The following is a 25,130-nucleotide window of genomic DNA, read 5'->3' on the forward strand; positions in this document are numbered from 1 at the left end:
ACAAATCATTGCATTCTACTGTACAAAAATGAAGATATTGAATTTAAAGTTATTCACTTTTATAGATTGAGTATATCCATACAATGGAAATTCACACTTTGATGTTATATCTCATAAGCTATAAAGTAAATCGTGCTTAAATTTTACATAGACAAAGATTCAGTTATTGTGTAGTATTATACGTACAGAAGAAAATTTTATCTTGGTTTAGGTGTTATTATCAGACCGCCTTAACCATCGCTCATCCGTTCCGAAAATTCATGTGATGCAATCTTCCTCAAAGTGTATTCTTGGAAATAAGTAAATGACCCGTGTCCATAAATTACTTTTTCTTTTGAGGTTGAAATCAAAATTAATCAGTTTTGATGATGCTCGTACGACCTTATGCATACGATTACAGTATACTACGTAGCATCGCACATTAAATGGCCTCATAGCGATACGAGCGACCCTGCTACAATGATTATTTGCTTCTAAGGCACAAAACTTTCAACATATAACATTAATACATCAGTAGTCTTTCTGTCTGTTTTCCTCGCACACGGCCATAGAGTTCTCTTGTGGCAAACATCGCAGTCATATATTTATATCAGTCATCGTTGCCCTAAGTGGAGCGTCACAAGGCGTATATAATTTTTGGAAAATTTCTTTAACTAACTAAGATGTTTGGATTAATATTGGTCGGATGGATATTAATTTTCGTTAATGCATTACGGGCGCAAGATATAACTTTTCCAAATGAAACTACCAACACAAATTTCGGGCAACATGTACAACTCGTAAGTGAAATAATTCTTATTAATAGATATATTTAGTTCAGTAGTCTCAAAAATCATGCATTATTGTATCGATGAAGTCTTATCGAGAGACAGTGATAGCATTTAACTTTTTCTGTTTTTTTCTTTTCTGGGGGTCATAAGACAAACGAATCAACTTCATGTCCATTGAACATGAAGTTGTACTACAACGAGGAAGAGGATAATCAATTCTGTGATTGCGATTTAGGATTCATCTATTATCCGCCAAACAATTCCTGCTATTTGCCATACAGAAAGGGTCCCTGTTCGTCGAGAAAATATCTTATACTCGGACAGGATGAAGCGGTTGCAAGGTGTAAGAAAAATCCTTGTCTAACGGATGGACTTGTAATGTTTAACGGTACTTGTCACGAGCTGGGGAAGTCTGGTACTGTTTGCAACGCCAGCAAGATTCTTGGGGTCCATAACGATGCATACAGCATAGGATGTATTGAGATTACATTTCCAAACCGGAACATAATATCGGCACCACTGAGAGCTTGTAGACCAGGAACACGTCGGGTGGCGAATGGCACGTGCAGGACAATTTTGTGAGAAAGGTCAAGAATTGATTTTTGTTAAAAAAAAAAGAAAAATGTTTAACAGTCAAATAGATAGACACATATAGTGTTATTTCCTCAATAGGCTGTTCCTTCTCCAGGAGTCAATTAATTGTGACGAATTATTGTGAAATATCAAGACAGTCTGTAATTTGAACATATAAAAGGTTAAAAAGTTTTCGTATGCTTCGCATATACATGCCTACTGTTCTTTACCTACAAACAGTTGTATTTTTATAGCACTCGTCCCTGAATCGTACAATATGTTGCGGCTGTATAACTTGGCCATCGATGATTGCTATTTTTGTTCTTTTATTTGACATGATACTAGTTAGCCTTGGGGGCCTTCAGAGTCACTTCAGGTCGTAACGGTGCAATATTTTTACGTATAGTCTTCTTGAGAATCTACGACTGTTTCATTAGCTCTTGAAGCGCCTCGTAAATTGGTTGCGGTCAGAGCGAAAGAGTATTTCTTTGAACTTGTGTGAATAAAATCAAGCTGGTTATAATAAAATTAATCTCAATAAACAATCGGATTCTATAAAAATTAGAGATCAAAAGTGTCCGGTTAAGTTTCATCTGACGAGAGATACCGAATAATTAAATTAAGACATGAAGTGGATAATATTTAGTTTTACGCTTTTAATATTTACATTCCGGATATGGTGCCAAGACATAGTTTTTCCAAATGACGAAGAAATGTCCCATGTAAGTGGGAATAAAGCGGAAGTAAGTTGACATTACATAACTTTCAAAAATGTCCTCGTAGGATTACATTGTGAATCCTTGCGCGATGAGTCTGTTTCTCTCTTTTTACTCTTCAGATAACAGAACGACTTCCTGTTATGATTCCTGGACGTTGTCCTGAAAACATGCTACTGTATCCTGGGGATGGTCACGTCAGTGCTTGGATATGCGACTGCAGACCACGATTTCTTTACTTTCCATTGAATAATTCCTGTCACGAAGCTTATATGAGGGGACCCTGTCTTCCGAAAGAATACGTTGTTCTGCCACTTGGTGAATCGGTACCCAAGTGCGAGAAAAATCCATGCCTTGAGGATGGTCTGGTGCAGTATAATAATACTTGCTATGGACTCAAGACCTCCGGTGGTCCTTGTGCACCAGATGGTGTCTTGGGTGTGAATGAAACTACATTTGAAATAGAATGCATACCCAATGAGTTGGTACTTTTCAATATTATTGATGCACCGACTAATCGGTGTCCTGCAGGAAGCCGTAGAAATTCATTGGGTGTCTGTAGAAAGATGATTTAATGTATACGTATAATTTATATATTTCATTGCCATACTCATTGGTACTGTTTTATTACGATTAATATTGCTCAATATTCTCACTTTAGATTTTACCGTACAGAATTGAAGATTAGCTAATCACATTATATATCACAGTATATGATTGGTTAATCTTCTTTAAATACTATACGGTGGAAACTGTCAATGACAAGGATCTGGTTAACAATGTATTTAAAAGTGCGCTCGAGCTTTAGGTTTTTATATTTACTTGATATGGTGTACACTGGCGCTTTTTTAATTTTGTTACAAGAATACTCCTAATATTAAACGCTTATCATTTAGGTTAATGCGATGGTGTTTGATTAGCTCGTCAAAGGATTTGACTTTACGTTAATTTAACTCTAATAAATTGTATAAAATAAAATACATATACACGATTCTAAAATATATGAGCATTAAACGCAGTCTGATTTATATCATTAGACATATTCTTCTTTTTATTAGACAGAGCATTTACAGTCTTCTCTATATCCCAATCCTTATCAAATTCTTTTTTGCAATTATCTGTGTATAATAATCGCTTATAGTGGATACGGTTGTATGGTGCGTAATACTGACTGATGGATGCTAGAATTTCATTCGTTTACAGTAGATTATAGTTCATACTATATGGCTAACAAGAATGAAAGAAATTATTACGCTCAATAGATAATTATTCTGATTATCTTAAACTACGATCTTTGCAACAGACAATTAAAGCAAGTTGATTAAAAATTTTACACGATTACCAGTAAGTATTTTGTTAATTAAAAATCTATTACATTTGTCCTGGAATCTACATACTGTTGGTATAAGGACATTTTTATATTTGAAAAATAGAAACAATGAAACAATTATTCAAATATACAATTCCCTACAATATTAAATCTTCAGGGAGTTAATAAGATATATATAAATTTAACAAATGTCTATATAACTGTACGTAATGTTACCATGATCATGTATCACTGTAATACGATAGGGTCTGTTGTATGCTTGTGTTGTTAGTTTTAACTGGGCCCTGATTGTTGACTGCTTGCTGCAGCTTCAATTAGTCTTTGTCTTTCTCTATACATTGAGACCTTCATATTCTCTAACTGATGATAACGTAGTAATTTCAAAACCGCAAAAACTGAAAGTCCAACCCAAATAGATAAACTACTCCATGCACCAAACTGTGCAGCTCCCAATTCGATATGAAATCCTGAAGTATCAATCTTGTCTGCTTTATCAATATCATTTCCAGCAGCTAGTTCACACGATGGGAATCGTTTTGTCATACATTTGCACCATGTCATGAATCCCAGTGTGATAATAATAGCAGCAATTAATGTCACTGTTGTCAGTAAAATGGAACTGACAATGTCTACAAAAGCTGAGAGAAACGAACTATCTTCTCCTCGATACATAAGCATGGAAAGACGGTAAATCTGGACAGCTGCTGTTAGAAAGAGAATTAAACCAACAAATATAGTATAATTGCAATATGCTTGTGAGGCCCAATTAACAACAAACTGCCCATCAGTTTCCTGCCAAACTCCCGTAGAAAATAGTAGACAGTGCCCCCTGAAAATAAAAGATGCGTTGATTTTAGAAATTTTTATCTTGGCCTGTGTTATTGGTAACTATGTGCTATTAAACAGGACATCAGTCACAAATACATCAATAGAAGGAAAAGAATCCACCTGAATTCATCCTGATGAAGACTCATTGGCACAACAATGCACAATGACAAAAATAATGCCACCACATATCCTGCTATTTGGCTGAGTAGTAAAATGTTAGTTAGTGCCATGGTGCTCCAAATCAGTTGGCAACTAGCTTGTGAATGTTGGAAGATTATACAAAATCTACAGTTAATATAATCCGCTTAAACGACATACAAAGCCGTATAATGAGCTCATCCGACTTTTAACCTCATCCAATTAATATTTCATGTATGAATTGAACTGACGTTTTTTCACCAACAACACTACTTATCCAATCACGACGAACTTGCACTTTTACAAAATAAATTCTGACGTTTCTTTAGCTGATCGGAGGAACCAGTGCCAACCTGCAGTGTTACCAACGAGTGCAAAACCTACAAATGTCCCCCTGTAGCTCTGATCAGAGACAAAGAAATACCCTGGCGCGGCAAAAACAGCTGATCGTCTTCGGTTTAATAAATTATAAAAATATTGCTGCGTAAATGGGTTAAACGAAGTATCTTGTAAAATAATCGTATTCAATTAATAATAGAATGACATATTCCAGGCCACGATATTGTTTTTAGAAAGTCGTGAACTGCTGCGCATTCAAATCTCATCCAGTCTATACTGCGGTGATAAACAATCACAGTGAGAATTCAAGGCGCAGAACGAAAGTGACAACGATTCCTGATGTAATTCGATGCTTCAGAATTTGGCAAGTGATTTACAAAATACGAAGTTTAGCATAAACCGACTTATATTAATATTGGAGCATGTCATTCGTGAAAGATTAAGAATCTTCGTCACGTTCTTGTACCATTTGGTAAGGTGCAATTTTTCCCGCAAGTGCATTAATCAGTACCAATCAGTACAGATGAGCATATGCACGTTGTAGAAGACGTTGGTAAGAACGTACCGGGTGTTTAGATGAAGGTAATACAACGCAACAACACAGCAAGTAAGCTAAGCAAGTGAGGAATTGGATAGCCAAAGCGTCTCCGAAATCAGCTGATTTCAATCAATGAAAAAGCAGTGTTCGCCTGATGCTCTACCGTGATTGTAGTGAATCTGCAAAAAGAAAAACAATGTGAAGCTGGAGTACCGTTAAATCTGAGTCGTCAATCGTCGTATTATGTTGAGTGCGACTCTGTTGGAGGGGACACGTGTCGAGGGAACGATATTTTATAATACGAATGCTCCCTCGTGCTCCTTACCAAAATAACCGAGCCAACGTTAAACGCATGTGGACAAATATTCGAGAGACACCAGGACAAAACATTCCCATGAATTTCTTAGAGTAATCGCTGGCAACGAGGCTGTAAAATGTCTTGGCTGGGATGTTTTCCATGGTCTGAAGGAATAAAGAAGAGAGCATGCAGATACCTTTTGCAACGGTACCTTGGACAGTTCCTTGAGGAGAAATTGACCCTCGATCAGTTGACTGTAGATCTTTACAATGGGACTGGTCGTGTTACCGATGTCAGTCTGGATGTACAGGTAAAGTCCTTTCTTTTACATTTGTATAGAGACAATGACTAATATTCGACATAGATAAAGTTATGTTTTTCTTTATATTTACTTTGTTCATATGACATAGACCTTTATGATTTTACTTTGTACTTAGGCACTTAATGAAATGGGAGAGCAGCAACATCTTCCAGTGGAATTTGTTGATGGATTTGTGGCAGAGATGTCTGTCAGCATACCTTGGTCTGCATTGCTCAGTGAGGCAAGCTATGTAGAAGTTAAAGGATTGAGATTGACAGTTCAACCAAGACAAAGAACTGATACAGCAACGTCAATGTTCGAGTCTATGTGGAGTTCCATGACATCAAGTATGCAGCTTGCACAGGAATGTTTACAGCAGGATGCAAATAATGCTGATAATGCACAGCCTCTGGAGGGTCTTGAATTGTTTGCCCAAACAATAGATTCTAGTAAGAAATTATATTAGTAAAGTAATTGCTTCTGCCAGTAAACTTTTTTTTTCTAAATTTTTTGTCTTCTCACTTTTAGTACTGTGCAGAGTCAAAGTACGATTCCTAGATATGGTAATACGAATAGAACACGTTCCTCTGGACTCAATGACAGGAGTTGCAATACAATTGAGTATAAAGAATTTAGAATATTCAGATGAAGCAGGTTCAGACCCAGGTAGTTCTACCTTAGACCCCAATCAAGGGGCCAAGGGATATGTGGTGTCTGCGTTCACTATAAAAAGATTCTACTTGGAAGGAGTTACTATATGCACAGATGAATTTCCATCAAGAGCCAGAACATTTTCTAGAAGCGTTATGACAATGAGCAGAGGATCTACACCCGACTCTAAGGTAGATCAGCCTTCGCTGCTTATTCAAGAATTTTTCTAAATTAGACTATATATCTACTTTTCTTAAAATCCTTATTAGAACTCCGACAGTCAGTTTTCATCTGCACAAATATCTCCTATCCAAAACATGCAAACTCCACCAGAAGGAAGCATCATAAACAATCTTAGCGAATCGAATCCTATAATGTTTGCAAAATTAGCAGGACGACAAGAAGTGCGCTTGAAAGTGAAACAAGGTGAAGGTGTATTAGGACCAAAGGTAACGAAAGACAATCATGAAGTGAAAATACAAATAGCACGCTTTACCACAAATTCTTACGTCAGAAAAACCATTTACTATTCAGGTGGACTTAGAAATAACCTTGGGCTCATTCACGTCGTTTTTAAGTCCTAGACAATTGCACGTTCTTCTAGAATTAGGTCACGGTCTCGCTTCTCCAGATATGGAAGACACGAGCAATGTTGCGCCAAGAACTTGCACAGAAAAACCTATGGCTGATAGTGACTTCAATAGAGTTGAACGTGAACTCTTACATCAGATACATCCTACTCAAGGACTGCGAACGATGGTAGAGCCCGGCTTTCTTAAAGACCTCTTCTAACATTTAATGACAGTTTTATACAGAGTTATTATCTATTCTAATGGTAATCTAGGATCTGCGACATACTCAAGGCTGGTCCACTGCATCTTTGGATGAATCAGATAACGAAGATGAATTTTTACCAATGCGTACACCAGGAGCCGGTTCTATGATAGATTCAATGTCCAGCAATAATATCAGTATGGAAGGAAGTATATCAGCAAGTAGCGTCAGTTCCAAAAGTTCAGTAACAAACGTACCAAGACAACAGAAATATCGAACAAACGTGGATGCTGATCCCACTGCTGAAACATCACAGTTTCATATAAGAGTATCTTCAATAGCCATAGTACTTTTACATGAAGATATATTGACTGCGTGCATAGAAGGATTAAGCCTTACACGAGCCAGTACGGAGCATATGAAACACGCAGCGGAAGAATTTTTCAAAAAGCTTGGCGTATTCGCCGCTGCTGGTTATGGAAATAAGGATTTTGAGAGAGCTTCCAAATTATTTATCGATGCTTGTCAACTGAGTCACATCAGGTTTGCTTTGGCAATTTTCGCATATTTCCTTGAAGTAAGGTCACCCTTGCATTGTCAGCTAATGCAGCGTGCACGTAATATTAATTTTTAGATTGTTGGCAGCACCATTAGTGATGGAAGGAAGTGAAAAAACTACTGTTCAAGCATCTGCTATATCCGGAAGCCTAACTTTAGCAAGTGTAGAGCTTGTTGAATGTCTGATTGACTCAAATGGCACGAACGCCAACGGAAGCACTTCTGTTGAATACATAGAATTACTTGGATTTCCCAAGGACAACGCATCCAACTTTGGTTTTACAAATAAGACAGATTTTAGAATGCGATTCAAATATACAGAGAAGGCCGTGCGTCACGCTCAGGTGACAAAATTTGCACATCCGCGCACAGAAATTGAGTAAGAATCAATAGCAGCCTGTTAAAAATAATAGTATCAATATTTCCTGTACATAAATGTAAAATGACTTCAAATTTTTAGCATCCATATGGAGCCGTTTAACAGCGAAATCGATATTACCATTGTAGACAGAATATCTGCTGTTTTTAATCCACAACCAATATGCAGTTGCAATCCGGTTACCAACGCACGAGAAGCTATCGTAAGTTGACAGCAGATTAAGCACATAAAATTTCAGGTAATCTATTATTTTTCCACGCCACTTTATTCAGACTTCATAATATTCAGAATCAACAAGCACTATTTTATCAAGCTGTCGAGAGTCCCTCACTGCCAGATTCTAGGATTGACATCAAGGTATCTGCACCACGTTGCATCATAAAAGTAAGGTGAGTTATATTACCGACGCTACAAAAATTCTGACCAATTATAGGCTAACGAATGTTCGCTAATTATACACGGGTTAACAGATTTCCTGTACCGGACTTGAGACCATTTCACGACATGAGTCGGGCACCTTGGTGGAAGAGATCAGTCCGACCGGACTACGTAACCCTGATGCTAACCGATGCACAAATTCACACCTCGATGGAGAGTCGCTCGCACTGTCTAGCAAGACATGAAATTCAATGTCGTGACCTCCTGCTGTCTTATACGGAAGCTGATTCGGATATTCCAGTAACGATCGGGAAGGCATCCGCGGATGAGAAGACCGACGGGTCTTTGCCACAGGCTGGTGAAGGATTTGGTTGGCCGAGAATAGTCGTCACGGTTTATCCGAAACACATGGGTGGACCCCTAGAAGACAGTTCCGAAGGTGAACCTGAATCTAGTCTGGACGACACCCTGGAGAAAACTCCCAGACATCAGCCATCGCCGTTCAGTTCAAAACGAGTTGTACATGAATCGGATACACCTCATTCCAAGCCTCATGGTCAGGGTGATAAAGATGGCACGGAACACAGGTAAACTGTCCTGGAGAAGTAGAAGAATTTCTTTTACGTCAATAATGGTTACTGATAACACTTTTTATTAGGGAGGGCGAGGAACTGATAATTCCGGGTAATCGACAAGAAATGATGGAATTTATAGAAGAGGGTACTCGCGGTGCGAGGATTCAATTAGAAATTGGTCTGCCATGTGTCTCTGTCCAGATTCCCTCTAAGCATCTCTATGAACAACTTTATAACAGATTTAGTACCGATCTCTTCCTCTGGGAACCATCGGCCCCACGTCCCAAATCCATGGCTCATTCAGAAAGTCATGTAGGACTGGATCTGGCATCGACTGTCTTACAGGAGTCAGTTTATCCCAGGTATGTTAGTCAAAAATAGTACTGAATCTAGAACAAATAGAGGATATTTAAATTAAACAAAACAAACTAATGTCACAGGTTCAGTATGTGTAAAAGTGGAATCCAATATGATTCTGATTCGGATTCCGATGAGGAAGGTATATTTCAATCGGTAGTTGACAGAACTTATAAGCAACGGCAAAATAAAGTTCCAAAAAGTGGACAGAGCACTGTAGCCCTCACGCTGAATATAAGCCAAGGTCTTTTGAGTCTCTATACACCTGTCAGGGATTCCTTGAGTAACGTTATTCCTGGACAACAAGGGGAGATAATCCTGAGACTGGAAGACGCCACAATATTCTCTGTCAGCGCGTACAAAGGGAATGCCAATCTCGGTTACGTCTGCGCTATGCTGAAAAATGCTTCCCTTAACCACTGCGGTCTGACGACGACACCGTCCCAGACGCCACCCTTGAGATCTATAAACAGTGTCACGCCTAAGTATTGTCAACGAACGATATATCGTAGTGAAAGTGGCGCCAATATCGTGCCAAATTCGACAGAAAAAGATATGCTAACGGTAGCAGTGCGAATACAGGCTGCACATCAGACACATCGCATAAAGGTTATTGGAGATTATACAAATATTATACCGATTAATGATCTGATTATTAATTTGGCTATTGAATTATTAAGACTTTCAGGGTAGCCGTGGGTATAAGAAACGCTACTCTGAGACACAGGATGTGCGCCTCTCAAGCATCCTGGTTCACGCAACTTACTGATTGCTTTGAAGTTTCCGATCATCCTGTGGCTGGATACTCACCTCCAGGAGTCCTGACCGAGTTACATCTTCACCTCTGGGACTGTGCAGTTGATTACAGGTGAATCGCGTTGTAATTCTTATTATCTATCTGGATAATTGTTTAAGTCGGCAAACAGTAATAGAATATCTTCGTTTTACAAGGCCGGTTCATCTTCCGCTGAGGTCCATGGTGACTCTTGGGAACTTTAGTGTTTCCAGTAACATTGCTGCTCAAACAAATACTTCTACTCTGCGCTTCATAGCAGAAGACGTGGCTCTCTTTATTTCGGATAAAATAGGAAATTACGTAAACCTACGGAACAACTACGTATGCGTAATCGACTTAGGACTTTTTGAATTGTCGCTTAGATTAAATGATAAGATGTGCGGTGGAGCACCGAGGGTTGATCTCAGGGCGAGCAACAACGTCTTGAATGTTAGGACCTGTTCGGATTCCGGTCGTGCTTTGACTCAGTTACTCACGTATTTCGCAAGCGACGGCGACCTGGTTTCTAATACAGGAAGTACCGAGAGTATCGCCATTCCGAGTTCAGGCGATGAGGAAAGTCTACTGGGTGAGGAAAGTGTTAATACCCTGAGCAAGAGTCAGGTGGACCGTGTTAACAGTTTGATGGAGGAAGCGATGGAGGATACTGTGAAAGGTAGGACGTGTTTATAATGTACAAGTCGAAAGATCAACTATTTATAAGACTCGCAGAATATTTATTAAAATTTTACCTGTACATATTACTAGGAACTGTAGTCAATACCGGTGGAAAGTCTCCAGAGGCTGAGAATCAGGTCGAAGTCTTCTTCTTCCCGGACGAGTCTCATCCAGCTACTCAGAATATATCTGAGATGCGAAAGAATCCAAAGTCGCGTTCAATACCAGTTCTTAACCTCGACTCCGATGATGCTGACGAGGACTTCTGCATCCTTGGCGAGGAGGCTGGTGCAGGGATTATGCCTAGGCATGGTGTTCCTGAAGTTAGGTGGCTCTGCCAAGAATCTTTACGAATAGTTGATAATCACTTTACGGTTCCATTGGGAAAGACAGATTTACTCAAAGCACCTAGACACTTTCCGCCAGCCATATTAAGGTATACCCTATGCGAAATGACTCTAGTGTGGCATATGTACGGTGGAAAGGACTTTGGAAGTCCACAGTCAGCAACTAAGAAACACGTTACCATAGATGACAGCGGACAACGTTATAATACGGGTATGCAAGGAAGGTAAGTAGAAAGAATATGATTGCACCGAACAAAAGAAATTATTTCTAATTTTTTATTTGTTCTTGTTGCTCTTCAGAAGTCGTTCAGCCATTGGTGACGTAGGTTTCAGTAAATCAGCTCCAAACGAGGTGCGCTTTGGTAGCGTACCAAATTCGCCTAGGGCAAAGACCAGAGAGTCTTCAACCGACTGGCAGGTCTTGGGTGGTCCAGGACGTCAGCAGGATGTCCTGATGGAGTTCCAATTAAATAAGGTTCGGTTCCAGCACGAGGTCTATCCAGAAAACACGATAGAAGCGTCGCGACAAGTTTTACTCGTGAGCGAGATCGAGATCAGAGATCGTTTGGCGTCTTCCCACTTGAATAAGTTTCTCTACCAGTACAGCAGCGAGGCCAGGCCTAGGCAGTCTCATGCTAATATGTTCTCAATGAAAGCTGTACACATGAGACCTGATCCGAAATTGGCTGCGCAAGAGTGCTGCCTTAAATTGAGTGTCCTGCCGCTCCGTCTCAATATAGATCAAGACAGTCTGCTGTTCTTGATAAACTTTTTTACTGAACTGGGCGGTGGATCAAAACAGAATCAAGACTCGACGAGCACGTCTAGCAGTACTCAATCGTCGCCTGGCTCAAAACATGGAACACCTACGCATCATCCGCCAGTAATGAGCGTAAACGATGCCTCGACAGCGCCTAATGCACAAACCCCGATGGATGCATCTCAAACAAGTGCTGTGGACCAAAACTTATTGATACTACTAGAAGACGAACTTACGATTAAGGAAAGCAAGACGAAAGCTAAGTCAATAAGCGAGGTACAGGATGATAGCCAACCGATATACTTCAGGTATAAACTAATTAATTAAGGATGATGAGTTTAAGTTTAATCTTTTAGACAAAGTTTTATTGTACCTTATTGAATTATTGTAGAAGCGTTATATTCGCTCCGGAGGTCCTTATCAGGTTGGATTATCATGGTAAACGCGTGGATCTTACTCACGGGCCGCTGGCGGGTCTGCTTATGGGTTTGGCGCAGCTAAATTGTTCTGAATTAAGACTGAAAAGATTAACGCATCGCCATGGATTATTGGGATTCGATAAACTTGTTAGCTTTATGTTGACGGAATGGTTACAGGACATAAAGAAAAATCAATTGCCAAGTTTACTAGGGGGCGTGGGTCCCATGCACTCTCTGGTACAATTATGTAAGTATCATTAAAACATTATAATCATAAACTTCAGAAAGTTCATCAGATTCCTCGTACTCGATTGATTCGATTGCAGTCCAAGGAATCCGTGATCTGTTCTGGTTACCCATAGAGCAGTATCAAAAGGACGGTAGGATTGTGCGTGGTCTTCAACGCGGTGCTAATAGCTTCACAACTTCCACGGCAATGGCGGCATTAGAATTAACGTCAAGGCTGGTCCATGCCATCCAGAGTACTGCTGAAACGGCATACGACATGGTCAGTCCAGGACCTAGTGTAAAACATAATAAGAATAAAGGTCAGAAAGGTCGTCGAAAGCGTTACAGCCAACCTCTGGATATTCGAGAGGGAATGGCCAATGCTTATATGCTGGTGAAAGAGGTTAGTATAGTCTTATTACACAAAACAATTTGATAGGACAATTCACCAGACTCGTATCGAATGTCATTCTCTCTTAGGGATTGGGCGAGACGGCGAACCAGCTGGTACGCGTTGCGAGCGAGGAACACGAGCAGAAGGGCGTCTCCGGAGCCGTGGGAGGTGTACTGAGACAAATACCTCCAACGGTCGTAAAACCCATCATTCTTGCGACAGAAGCTACCAATAACGTCTTAGGTGGTATGAGGTCTCAGTTGGTACCAGATGCCAGACACGAAGCAGCCCAAAAATGGAGGCAGGACCCTCAAGATGCGAAGTAAAGCCACGAATGATTTCAAGGATGAATTCAAAGACGCGTTCGAGCATCTCCTGGAAGCGATATTCGCGCCAGGATGATTATTAGAAGTGAATCGACGCACGTGCTATGATACAAGGAAGAAAGAAAGAAAAAGGATTCTAGAGTGATTGAAATATGCGAAGACATCTGTTGGATAGTTGCGTGAATGTTATAATGTGAAAAATTGATAAGAGGATGATATAAAAAATGGTACTATCCTTCGGAGAAGAGGGAGGGGAGGCTCTTTTTTTCGATAACTTATTGAAGCTACGGTTAAACGAAATTCAAAATTCACATAGCAAGAAAGAATTCTTTGTTCCGCTGATTTTGTTGTACTATATAAAGTAAAGGCAATTTATTATATTTATAGATTATAAATGAAATATATATATATATATATTTCATGCAAAGTAACATTCGCTGCTTGTATGTATTTTTGTTCTTCTAACGACGTGTATGTTTTGTACCAATGATGTGTATCGGAAAACTTTTATTAATAAAAAGAATGCAATGCCCAATCGTATCGATTATACATGAATTAAAATGCAGACCTGTTAATAGGTTTGAATCCTTGTCGGTACTTTAGTACTCAGTGGCTAAACTGTCCAGATAAATGAATTAGTAGGTATGCACCAAGGTGTATTCACTCTGCTCCTATGTTCAGAAATATGCTGCCATCTGTCAGAATATTACGGCACACAGTTCTATGAGTTGTGATACGAATACGTGATTGCCATGGTAATAAAGATTGTTTACACACTGATTGCAGCACTGAATAGATCAAAAGTGTCGCACAGTTAAATCTGTCACGGCCAAAGGACAAGCTGTGCTGATCTAGATAATATATCGTTCGGAGAGTTACCACGAGAACCTGTTACAAGAGGACAATGGATAACGGAGCATCTGACGAGGGTTTCGAGGAAGTAGAATACGTACCAGAGGATGAGAGCCCGAAGCAAGTGATTTTGACGCGCTTAGCAATTTCTCAAGAAATGCTAAAAAGGGTAGAACGTGAATTGGGCCTGATAAGACTTTGCTGGCCGACCGAGGACATTATACTCGATAGCGTTGTTGAGGAGGAGTTACCTGTGAGCTATAAGGAAAATAATAATAAGGAAAGACTCCTGCTGTGGTATGCAGAAAACTTTAGAAAACAGTACCATACCATCTACAGGGACAGAAAGCCTTTACTCATGGTGTGCGAGAACGAGAGCGGTATTCAGGTATAATAACGTTAATAAAATAACGGCCGTTGACCGTTACAAATTTATGAAAATATTATAAAACTTAATTAGGTGCTTGTCGACGGTAAAAAGAATTAGTATGTTTTTTTAAATTTTATTTATTTGTTAAGTCCTTAAGGGAGCAAGTTATTAATTTAATGAATGACTGACAGGATTAATATGAGGTTCAAGAAAGAAAGAATAATCATTGGATTTTATTTCTTCAATGTATTCTTTGATAAATACTTTCGACTTTCACATCGTACAAAGGCATTCTTCATATAAAAATTAAAAGGAAACATAAATAAAATAATCGATATTATTATTAAAATTTGCGAATCGTTAGGTATGTAAAGGTAACAAGGAATGTCTTCTCGAATAGGTCTATAGGTAGATAATTTTTAATTTAACTAATGGAAATATATAACCCTGCGATAGGAATCCTTTTTTTCCTTCTCTAGTACATTCAATTTTGTCCTCCTCTATGCTTCTAAATAATAAAAATAAACTTCGCTATACATTTATTCGTACATGCCTTAGACGTACTATAATACACGGTATGCACTTGGAGTTTTAAGTGCACAGTCACAGTCTTATTTACAGGCTGTCCTGTCGGCAGCTTTTCTATCCCTTTGGTTTGCATTTCCATTCATTCTTTTCTCACAAATATACTTTAACCACGTTTCTCGGAACGCCACGAGAGCGCATCTTTTTCGAGTTCCTCGTGCGTTTCACTACACTGAGTACTTGTTAAACTTAATGACAGTAGGTTGTTCTTGCAGTAGCCATAGCCGTCCGAACATAGTACTATTACGAAATTGTAGTGTAGCGCTAACACGAAAGTACCCTAGGGTTATTTTCATGTGCGATCGATTAGCCAAGGAAAATATTCAGCGAGAAGTTTTGGCACATCGAGCCAGAAAGCAGAGATGTTTCTCCCCTCTTACACTTTCCTATTTTTGTATCGTGTACCTGCGAGTACGCGCAAGTCATTAGCATACAAATAAGTTGTAAATTTACATGATTTCCTTTGTTTTAACAATTATAATTTTATTGATAGACGGCGATCATCACATTTGATGAAATGTATTGGAGGATCGGTGATGCGACACCTTTTTTGTGCATCTGCTTGGTTTTAACTTAGTTGAAAGGGAAGAAAGTAACTCAATTATATGAGGGATATGATATTTTTTTTTGCTTCGTTTGTTGAAGCAAAGTAGGCGGAGGAAAGTGTAACGTGAACTTTATCTTTTGGACAGAAATTCGTCTCCACTACCATAAGACGAACTACATTGCCATATCCGGAGTTGTACACATGGCAGGGATGCGCCAAGTTTGTGAGCGACTTTGTGGTTTACAAACCTCCGAAGAAAGCACTCGTTATGGTAAGTAGTTATTAACTGCGGTTTTTAAATACTTTCTTTTTGTTTAATTAATAAGTCCTTGAAACAAAGACACGAGCTCAATGAATACTGAATGATTGTGTTACATACGAATCGTAGTAGAGTCCAGGGGTGCATTCTTGTTTGGTAGAATTAAACCACAAGGGATTAATGATAATTGATAGTTAATTGAAAAAGAATAATGAATTACGAAGCGCGTTTGGAAAATCTCCCTTGCGGAATGACATAATCTGAGAGTTTATGGCATGTAGAATTTATTGTATTGTTATATTATGTAAATTAATGAGTACCATTGCAAACTGGATAACCGATCAGTGACGCCCTGTTATTGTGCGTCCTGATTTGCGACTACTAATTCTCACCATCTCACTCTCTGGCTTGACTAAATTCTATGGTGCGAAGCAGCTTCATAAATTCTAGACACCTTTCCTGTAAGAACGCCTCTTCCTTCTCAAGCCCCTGCACACGTATCTACGCTAACGAGTAATGGAATTATAATAAATCTCTACCGGTGACTTAATCTTAATTACAACTGTTTGAAGAATTTGGTATAACCTCTTATGTACAATGTTTAAAAACCATACGACCTATTTTGATTCGGCCCATCTTATATCAAGGTAACTACAGTTCGGTCCAATTCTTATGGTGCATAAGAAGCCGAGTCTCATCAAAGTTTGTGATCCCTCTGGTCAGCTAATTATCTTATCCAACGAAAAAGTAGATTAGACAAAAACGTTCAAAGAAAAAGAGCTCAGACTAATATAGTCCAAAATTGCCTAGAGCCCCCTTTCGATGTGCCTCGAATCATTATTTAGCATCACAGCACCTTGCCTACTTTCTGCTCTGCTTTAAACTAGAAGACTTCTTCCTACACGCCTTTAGATTGTCCAGGAGGTATTTGAATTGCATTATTTGCAAACGCGTCACTGCTGGGTCCGAGCATTTGTCCAACCACTTAAAGAACTTTTCTCCATGCTCGATAGCTTCTTCGGTGCTTGCTGGTATATCCCCAGAGTCAGCCTCTTCGTCATCCATATTAAGACTACGTTTGACATTTTCATTATTGTTATTGCACAGGACATTATCCAGTAAAGCTCTGGTCTTGCTAGGTGACTTCTTGGTAACTGGTGTAGGTGTCATGGGTGCAGGTGTAACCAGAGGGAAGCTGCACTGCTTGTACCACTGCCAAAACCACGAACCATCCTGTTGATTACTAGGATTAAACGTTGCTGATTGTTGTCCAAGAAGTTGTTGCTGCTGTGTCAACCATAGCCAGAGTGCCTCATCCACTTTTCTATTACTGCCATTGTCCTTCTTCGCTTTGGCTAAATGCTGCATGTTCTCATTGGTCTTCCTTGGTGAGGCTGGCACTGGAGTGCAGGGTGCCTCCGCAGCAGGTGGCAGACTCTTCCTCGTGCAGGACTTTGCTACAGAATCCATTTGCGCTGGAGCAATGGCAGAAATACTATGTCTTTTGTTACTCTTGGTATACTGCAGTCCATTCTCGACTAGACCAACTGTGCTGCTGTGCGCCAAACTGACCGGTACGTTGAGTAAATTTTTCGCAAGGGTACCAGTGGCTCCTGACAATAATCCAAGTTGTTGTAGCAAAAGCGAGCTATTCTCAGGTCTCATGCCGGCCATACTGGTCATCAGACTGACATAATCAATCTTGGCATTGGCATCGAGCTTGCCCTCGTTCTCGACGTTATCACTGGCGCCATAAGATGAACCTGCACTTAGATGATCCATCTTCAGTTTCTTGGTCGAAGGTCCCTCGTCCTCGCTAGATAGATTGGCCGTGGCGGAAGCGAGAGCAGCGGCCATATTGGTACCGGAAGAGGATGCCGGCGAATGTGCCTCGCTATCTGGAGTAGAGGAATTTCGCGCCATTCCCCGAATCTTGTGCTCAGATTTACACCATCCTCGCAAAGTGGACTCCGGCACCCCGATATCTCTTGCCACCGATGCTTTACTTTCACCCTCGTGAACCCTCTGAATAGCGTCCATCTTTTCTGAAGCAGAAAGTGCCCTAAGTGGCCGCTTTCCCGGTCGCGTAGACTCGCCCCTCATGTTGCTTCTATAGTCCTTGCTGCCTTCGCGAAAATCCTCCCTTAGCCCGTCCTCGGCTGAATCGTCGCTCCCCTTTCGATCTATTTTGAAAGGGGTTCGATATGCCGCCTTTATCGAGTATCCTTCCGTCTCGCGAACGAGGTTCACGTCCCCCGCGGCGACGACGGCTGCGGCGGCGGCGGAGGCCAGTTCGTTGTACCACGGGAATTCCAGAATTATGCCTTCACGATTTCCCCGTTTAACGTTCACCGGAGAGTGAAAGACACTCGGGAAGCACTATGTCGCGTCGATCACGATGACTCGTTCGACTATCTTGCAAACACGACGATGTAACGCTCAGATATTTCCAACCTGATTCGCACGATCCTTAAGATTCGACGAAGAGAAGTAAACACGTTTCTCTGGGTTTCGTACTTTATCCGTACAGAATCGAAATCGCGAGAGAACATACGCGCAACCGAGTATAATTTGATCGCTCGTATAAAATGTCCGACTTGCTGGTTGAGATCTGTTGCTCGTGGAGACGCGCGATGATAATTCACGTCGCCTCGTAGTAAATACGGTGTAACGCGTGTTACGGTAGGTGAAGGAGGAGTTCTGCCGTTGAATAGCACATGCGCTCACAGTAATAAAGAACTTTTTTATGAATGAAACAACTCCCCCCACTCGCTCGCCCGTAAAACAGCTCTGCCTTCGTAGCCGCAGCCAATCCGCAGTGCGCGCGGGAAACAATATTATTACGACACCACGAGGAGGCACACGTTATTTGTTTTCCTTAGATCCTTCCTTCCTCTCGTACTGTCTCTTTTAAATAACAACGTCGTTCGCGGCTCGATCTGTATTCTTCAACGTCACGTTCGCCAAGCAACAACACGAACGAAGTAGACAATTTCGAACGTACAGCAATCGTCAGTGGCAAAAGCTTCAGCACCGAATTTTTCGAAATAAGTCACAACAACCTTCGATAGTTTCCCTTTCGGTAGGTAGTGTCTCCCGATCACTTGCTTTTCCCAATTGTCTTCCAAGACCCTCGAATAACAACCGTTAGAAAGGCAGTCACGATCGATTCTCACTGTCGATTCACTTCACCCAATTTCGTGACACTGTCGCTGTGGACGCGTAGGAAGGACGTGCGATTGTTTTGCTCGTCCGATTATAGCCCTCGTCGTGTTCCTCTTCGCTCCTCGTATTCGTTACCGCTAGCCGTTCACTGGTACATCCAAAAACCTCACCTTTCTCTCTCACTGTTTCTACCTCTCTCTGTTTTCTGTGATTATTTCTCCCTCCGTGAGTCAATATCCACTAGGTGACCTGTCGCTCCCTCTTTCTGTCTCTGTGTCTTTCTTCTCCTTCTCTCTCTCTTCTCGTCGTTCCGGATCTCCTTGTTTTTCAGATGGTCAAACGTGCAAATATCAGAACGCGTACAGATCTCGAGCGCGTGCGTACGTCCTTCGCGGTAGATCGACCTCGACTAAAGTCGTCGTCGTCTAATCGCTTCGACTTTGTCGCGATTCGTGCAAACACGAAGCCACCCGATCTTCTCCACGACCTTTTACTATTCCCGCACGAACTTCACTTAATGGTGCTCGCGATAGCCGCCTCCTCTACGAACGTTGAACGTTAAACGTTAAAACGGTGTACACGGTTAAGAGCTGTATGCCCTTTAACACGATGCTTTCGCGACGAATCGCGACGCTCAACTGTGGCGGTGGACGCCGGCTTTCCGCGGACTCGCGACGCCGTCTTCTCCTCCCCCGTCTCACGCTGCCTGCCTGACTGGCTGCTTCGCTCGCACTCCCTTTATCTACCTCTCTCTCGTACCGACTGCCCGACCCATGCCCAGGCCGATACGCTCCTCTCTCTCTCTCGCACTCATTCTCCGATTCGCTCGTTCGCTTCCCTTCGTGCCTCCCTGCCGCTCGTCCTCATTGCCGCCATCGCCTCCCCTCTCCTGCGTCACCGAACTGTCCCTCCCCTCGCCCCTGGTCGCCACACCATTCCTCACCACGCGCTTCTTCCTCCCGCCCTCCCGGTCACCCCTTGGTCCTCCCTTCGACGTACCAACCCAACGAACCACGCCGCGCCGCACCGAACCCCAACGATCGGTCGTTGGGAATATTTCCCGGAAAGTCATTTATCCGAAAATTCCCGAATACCCTTTTTTTTCTAGGTGCTCACGTGACTCCTTTAACACGGCTTTGAACACAGGGCCGGGTACTACGTACTCCGTTGTTTGTTAGGATCTATAGTGTCATTGTCATTGTCATTGTCATTGTCATTGTCATTGTCATTGTCATTGCCATCGCCGCCATGCGCGCCTTGTTTATAGCTGAAGAACGCGCGCGCGATAACGCCGACTTTATATGTGGGTTAAGTTCAGATTGTATTTCGTTTCTGGTACTCCTTTTACCACCATCAATCCTACTACCTTCCTCGCCGTCTTTTCTCCACGATACGACCTAGGTATATAGCTTCCGTCTCTTGCTTACGCTCCTCCTTCTTCTTACTGAACTTCCAACTTCTTTCAACTCGCTCAAGATCAAGGTCCTTTGTAAGTCATACCTACATAAGTACACACTGCGACTAACTATATATATCTATATATGCATAAATATACATACACAAGCACATATATAGTACGTAATTCACGCTAGCATCAAAAAAGTCGACGACTCAGGAGCGAAGGAGCAAAAGGAAGAGTGGCGTGGGGAGTGAAAAAAAAAGTAAAAAAAGAACGAAGAGTAGAGCAGCAACACGAACTGGCGATCGTAGTCAAGGATACGTCGGAGAGTCTTCCGCGAAATACTGACGCGAATGTCCTCGGTACGGAAACACTCCAATTCTCTGTAATTAATTTAGCGTCGAGTCTTCCTCCGTCCGAGTGGGTTCCTTTGCGACGCGAAACTTCAGGGCAAATATAAGGAGAGGCAGACAGGACAGGGCTAACGAACGTCGGGACGACGTTATACGTGCGTAACTTGGTTGTACACCTCTCGAGGTGGAGTCTTGTGCGAAAGAAGAGAGAGGGAGGGTGTGTGTGTGTGTGTGAGAGAGAGAGAGAGAGAGAGAGAGAGAGAGAGACAAAGACAAAAAAAGAGACAGAGAGAGAAGGTCATGGCGCGACTTGGTCGAGACACGACAGAGTCTACATTGGCTAGCGGTATGTCAAGTACAGCAGGAGGCGCCTCGGAACGCCGCGTCGTCCGTCTGCTTATTATAATCTACGCGTCACGCGAAATGCCGGCGGTAAGCGTCGCGTCTCGATCGAATTGACGCTTACAGGGACGACGGGCGTTCTGGCTGCCTCGTAGCAACTTTCATGGCGAAAGCCGCGTACACGTTGTTATAAACGGAAACCCGAAAAACCAGATGCGCTGAAACCTGTCTCTCTCTCTCTCTCGTCGAATCATGGCTCAACGGCCGTATCCTCGTTGTATACATGGTACGTCTGTCTCGCTCGCTCTCCCATGTAATTATTTTCACGGTTATTTTGCCGTCCCGAGACTCACCCCGCTATCGCTTTCTTCATGATAAAACGTAATCAGTGTCGCCGACAATAGTTTCTGGTGGGGAGTCCTGTAAGATTTTTTACGATAAACACCAGCGGTCAAAATTTTGATGTTAGTTTTCCATTGAATAACATTGTTGCCACTCTGGATGCTCCGCCGTGACTTAATTGCTGCGTCCAGTATTTATATTATTATTAACCACGAGCAACCGGCACGAGGAACGTCGCGCGCAACAAAAGAATTCCCACGAAACGTCTACGTCATCGGGTGGACGACTGTGGTGCCAGTGACGCGCGCTTAACTTCAAACCTAGAGAAACTCTTTAAACTCTCGGGGAAGCGTTACGATTAAGAAACACGAACAGTTCGAACTCTTCGAACAGTTTCTTTCTCTTGTTTCTTTTTTATACGTTCTCTCGCATTGTCTCCCTGTCTCTATTTCTCTCTCTCTCTCTCCCCCCCTCTCTCTCTCTCTCTCTCTTTCTCTCTCTTACGAGGGCGCGAAGCGAAAAATCTGCCATTGCAGCCGGCACCGCGGACCCCTCGTTTTACGTTTCCTCCCTCCCCGTGCCACCCTGGGCCCTTCCATGCTCGGTGACGGCCGAGTACGTTGCGTGCCCCCGTGTTCCCGCGAGCGAAGACCCAAATTTCCCATCGGCGAAATGGTGGGTAGTCGAGGAGAGGAGGGGGGCAAAAAAAGAGAAATAACAGGGCCAAACAGAGCGAGAGGACGTCGGGTGAGAAAGTGAGAGAGGGTGATCGATAACCAACCGATCCAGGCAGCCACCCCGCGAGCACGCACACCTCCCCGTAATCACTCTAAGAAATCCCCGAGAGCGAGAGAGAGTGAGAGAGAGGGGCCGAGCGGTGAGCGTGGCACAGGAAAAGGAAAGAAAGGGAATCGAGAAGGAGAGAGCGAGCGAGAGAGAGAGAGGTAGCTAGGGAGAGCACGAGAGAGGTACGAGAACAGGACTCGGTCTCTCGGATGGGGTCTCCGTGGAAATTTACCGGAGCGCGAGTTACGGGAATTTGCTCGTAGCTCGTTGAGCGCCCCCGTCGCGGGTTCGCGGCTAAGAGCAAAGGGGCGCCAAGGGTTCGGGTCGGACGAACGCTCCTAGGGACGGATGGGCGGACGGACGAAGGGTGAGGCGAGGTCCGGGGCGAAAGGACGGGAGGGGCGAGGGAGAAGGCGGGGGGGGGGGAAGAAGGTGGGTTACGAGGGAGTGACGGCAGTGACTAGAGGACTACGGGGTTCGCAAGGGAGGAGGTGGGGAGAGAGAACTACGACGACGACGACGACGGCTACGATGACTAGGACGCACGGATCGGAGTGTCACGGCGTGCGAGAGAGAACAAGAGAGAGAGAGTGAGAGAGAGAGAGAGAGCGAAGGAAGGAGCGAGAGAGACGGTTGCGGAGGCGGTGGGTGAAACGACGTAGCAGCGTGGCGGAGGGACCGACTAGTGGGCTCAGAGGATGAGGGAGTTTGGTGGCTGGGTGAAGTAAGGGGAGGATCGATGGTCGAAGTGGCGACGAGGCAGAGCGAGAGAGACAGCCTGGAACGAGGTATAGAGGATTCAGCCGTGGAATCGAGAGAGACGGAGAAGGGCAGGAGGGTCTCTCTGTGTATTCCGCGGTAAACGGCCAGGCCTGGTCGGCGGACCCTCGCATGGCCTGCAGCTGTCTCCTAACCTCTCTCGCTCCCCTGGCCCCCCTCCTCACCTCGTCGACCGTCCTTCGCGCCCTTCACCCTCTCGCACTCCGCTTCGTTTCACCCCCCCCCTCCCCGTCCCGCCCTTCTTCCACCACCCTCTATACACCCCTGGCTCTATGTAATGTACTAGGTACCGACCAGAACCCACCCCGGTGTAAATACATAGCTGCAGACGCGGCGACCGACCGCGGCCCCGAGGCCTGAGTTAACTCGCGACGGAGAAAGCGAGACCTCGCCTATCCTGGCACTGCTGCCCGCGGACCGCTATATCCCCGTCCGTCCGTCCCATCCGTTCGCTCGTCTGTACGTCCGTTCGTTCAGCCGTCCAGCCGTCCACCCGTCCATCCATTACGAAACAGCTTCTCCAATTTCAGTGGTGGACGCGATTTTACATTCGCGACGGGCGGCCTTAAACCGACTAGGACCGAACATGTCGAGTGGATATAAAGGAACGATGGATAAGCCTGAGGAGGGACGGGGGCAGGATAGTTGCATTGGGGGCGATAGATTCCCTTTTTTTTATATTTTTGCTGTTACTATTATTATTGAATTTATGACCTTTAATGGGTTTATTTGACGCTCCTCCGAAAACCACCTTGTTTCGTGAAAATGTTATTTATATGTAGACCAAACCTGTGCGGGCTTGTACCAATTATCTATTGTATTTTATATCAGCGTAATTTTAAGTTATACGACTCGATGTAGGCAGGATTAGTGTGAAACGGTATACGAGGGAGAATTAGTCGTTTAATACGGATTTCCCATCACCCGCGATGACTTTATGGGTTTTGACGATGATTCAATGGGGAATCGTCGCACCGAGGTCGATATCATAGTAAGTAGCTTCCTGTAACGACGGTAGAAGGACACCTCGGCATAAGTCTATGGCTTTAGCCGCGCAGCGGGGAGTCTTGGCCCAGCGTAACCGCGTGGCTCTCGACTACTTTGTGAAACATAGCGTTTGTCTGTTGCACACGTTTAAGAGAGCGAGAGAGAGAGAGAGAGAGAGAGTATGACTACCATGGAAAAACCATACTTCGACGTTTCCTTCGGAGCCACCGGAAGTTTAAGCGTTTTCACGGAAAACCCAAGACCAATCGTGACCCTGGGGCCACCCGCGAGCTGGGACTTCTTGTGCCTGCTTGAAACTGCCTTGAGCCTCTTCGTACTACCCGTATCCATATATATATAACCTAACCTACCGTCACACTCAATTCTATAGGTCCCAAAAAAAAAGAACTAGCAAGGCTTCACTTTTCTGTTCGACGCTTTCCAGTCTGCTCGCGCGGGAAATTTGACCGCTCTTCCAGCTCGGCGCGATTCGCGACGCCGAGGGGTTCCAGGACGATGCATACACATATATATGTATATATATATATATATATATATATATATATATATACTTCCCCGTACTGCGTGCACGAGTCCTACATAAGTAAAGCTGTCACATAAGTGCTACGTTTATATATACATATACAGTATATAAGGAGAGAGGAGTTATACATAAAACCGTATCCACATGGGTCGTCGCGTTTGACGCGTCGCTCGCGTTAGCCCGCGATCGAACGCTTCGCTTATTATAGTAGATCCAGGACCTTGGGCGGTTTCTACCTATATTCCCCCCCTCGTCGACCTATTGCTCCCCTGTGGAAACTCGCAGCTATCCTCGTCGCCCTCACGGCACACAGTAGTATGGATCGGTCAGGACGTAGAAGGGAATCGTGCCTGGCGCGCTTCGAAAAACCTTTTGCGAAAGGCGGCGGC

General features: G+C 43.1%; 6 protein-coding genes and 1 long non-coding RNA gene across 8 annotated transcripts in view; 4 read left to right on the plus strand and 3 right to left on the minus strand.

The window, feature by feature from the left end:
• Window positions 1-116: 116 nt before the first annotated feature.
• On the plus strand, window positions 117-1,535 carry LOC107262869. Its single transcript, XM_015729499.2, has 2 exons — window positions 117-779; window positions 921-1,535. The coding sequence occupies exons 1-2, from the start codon at window positions 663-665 to the stop codon at window positions 1,350-1,352; spliced, it is 549 nt and encodes a 182-aa protein (XP_015584985.1). The 5' UTR covers window positions 117-662; the 3' UTR covers window positions 1,353-1,535.
• Window positions 1,536-1,687: 152 nt separating this feature from the next.
• LOC107262868 lies at window positions 1,688-2,960 on the plus strand. Its single transcript, XM_015729498.2, has 2 exons — window positions 1,688-2,086; window positions 2,182-2,960. The coding sequence occupies exons 1-2, from the start codon at window positions 1,970-1,972 to the stop codon at window positions 2,632-2,634; spliced, it is 570 nt and encodes a 189-aa protein (XP_015584984.1). The 5' UTR covers window positions 1,688-1,969; the 3' UTR covers window positions 2,635-2,960.
• LOC107262867 (transmembrane protein 179) lies at window positions 2,857-4,817 on the minus strand. Its single transcript, XM_015729496.1, has 2 exons — window positions 4,338-4,817; window positions 2,857-4,218 (listed from the first exon to the last, which is right to left on the minus strand). The coding sequence occupies exons 1-2, from the start codon at window positions 4,445-4,447 to the stop codon at window positions 3,663-3,665; spliced, it is 666 nt and encodes a 221-aa protein (XP_015584982.1). The 5' UTR covers window positions 4,448-4,817; the 3' UTR covers window positions 2,857-3,662.
• Window positions 4,818-4,967: 150 nt separating this feature from the next.
• Window positions 4,968-13,965, plus strand: LOC107262856 (autophagy-related protein 2 homolog B). 2 transcript variants are annotated; one of them, XM_025080183.1, is made up of 20 exons: window positions 4,969-5,166; window positions 5,239-5,840; window positions 5,968-6,280; window positions 6,360-6,673; window positions 6,752-6,931; window positions 7,017-7,241; window positions 7,327-7,799; window positions 7,891-8,193; window positions 8,275-8,395; window positions 8,482-8,582; window positions 8,664-9,158; window positions 9,230-9,508; window positions 9,587-10,112; window positions 10,184-10,371; window positions 10,455-10,954; window positions 11,047-11,527; window positions 11,604-12,371; window positions 12,455-12,729; window positions 12,809-13,113; window positions 13,191-13,965. In XM_025080183.1, the coding sequence occupies exons 2-20, from the start codon at window positions 5,667-5,669 to the stop codon at window positions 13,428-13,430; spliced, it is 6,261 nt and encodes a 2,086-aa protein (XP_024935951.1). In that variant the 5' UTR covers window positions 4,969-5,166; window positions 5,239-5,666; the 3' UTR covers window positions 13,431-13,965. The 2 variants fall into 2 exon arrangements, with proteins under 2 accessions (XP_015584958.1, XP_024935951.1); XM_015729472.2 differs by having other exon boundaries at window positions 4,968-5,840.
• LOC112493688 overlaps window positions 12,117-25,130 on the minus strand; it is a 40,699-nt gene continuing 27,685 nt past the window's right edge. Inside the window, exons 2-4 of the long non-coding RNA XR_003058312.1 lie at window positions 12,790-13,003; window positions 12,437-12,581; window positions 12,117-12,256 (exon numbers count right to left, since the gene is read on the minus strand). This is a non-coding gene — a long non-coding RNA (uncharacterized LOC112493688). The remainder of the gene's footprint in view (window positions 12,257-12,436; window positions 12,582-12,789; window positions 13,004-25,130) is intronic.
• On the plus strand, window positions 14,064-14,769 carry LOC107262870 (dynein regulatory complex subunit 7). The gene has a single exon (XM_025080227.1). The coding sequence runs from the start codon at window positions 14,335-14,337 to the stop codon at window positions 14,674-14,676; it is 342 nt and encodes a 113-aa protein (XP_024935995.1). The 5' UTR covers window positions 14,064-14,334; the 3' UTR covers window positions 14,677-14,769.
• On the minus strand, window positions 14,967-19,880 carry LOC107262771 (protein distal antenna). The gene has a single exon (XM_025080211.1). The coding sequence runs from the start codon at window positions 18,144-18,146 to the stop codon at window positions 16,905-16,907; it is 1,242 nt and encodes a 413-aa protein (XP_024935979.1). The 5' UTR covers window positions 18,147-19,880; the 3' UTR covers window positions 14,967-16,904.

This window comes from Cephus cinctus, unplaced genomic scaffold, assembly GCF_000341935.2.
Source record: "Cephus cinctus unplaced genomic scaffold, Ccin1 Ccin1_scaffold0129, whole genome shotgun sequence".
Lineage (NCBI taxonomy): Eukaryota > Metazoa > Arthropoda > Insecta > Hymenoptera > Cephidae > Cephus > Cephus cinctus.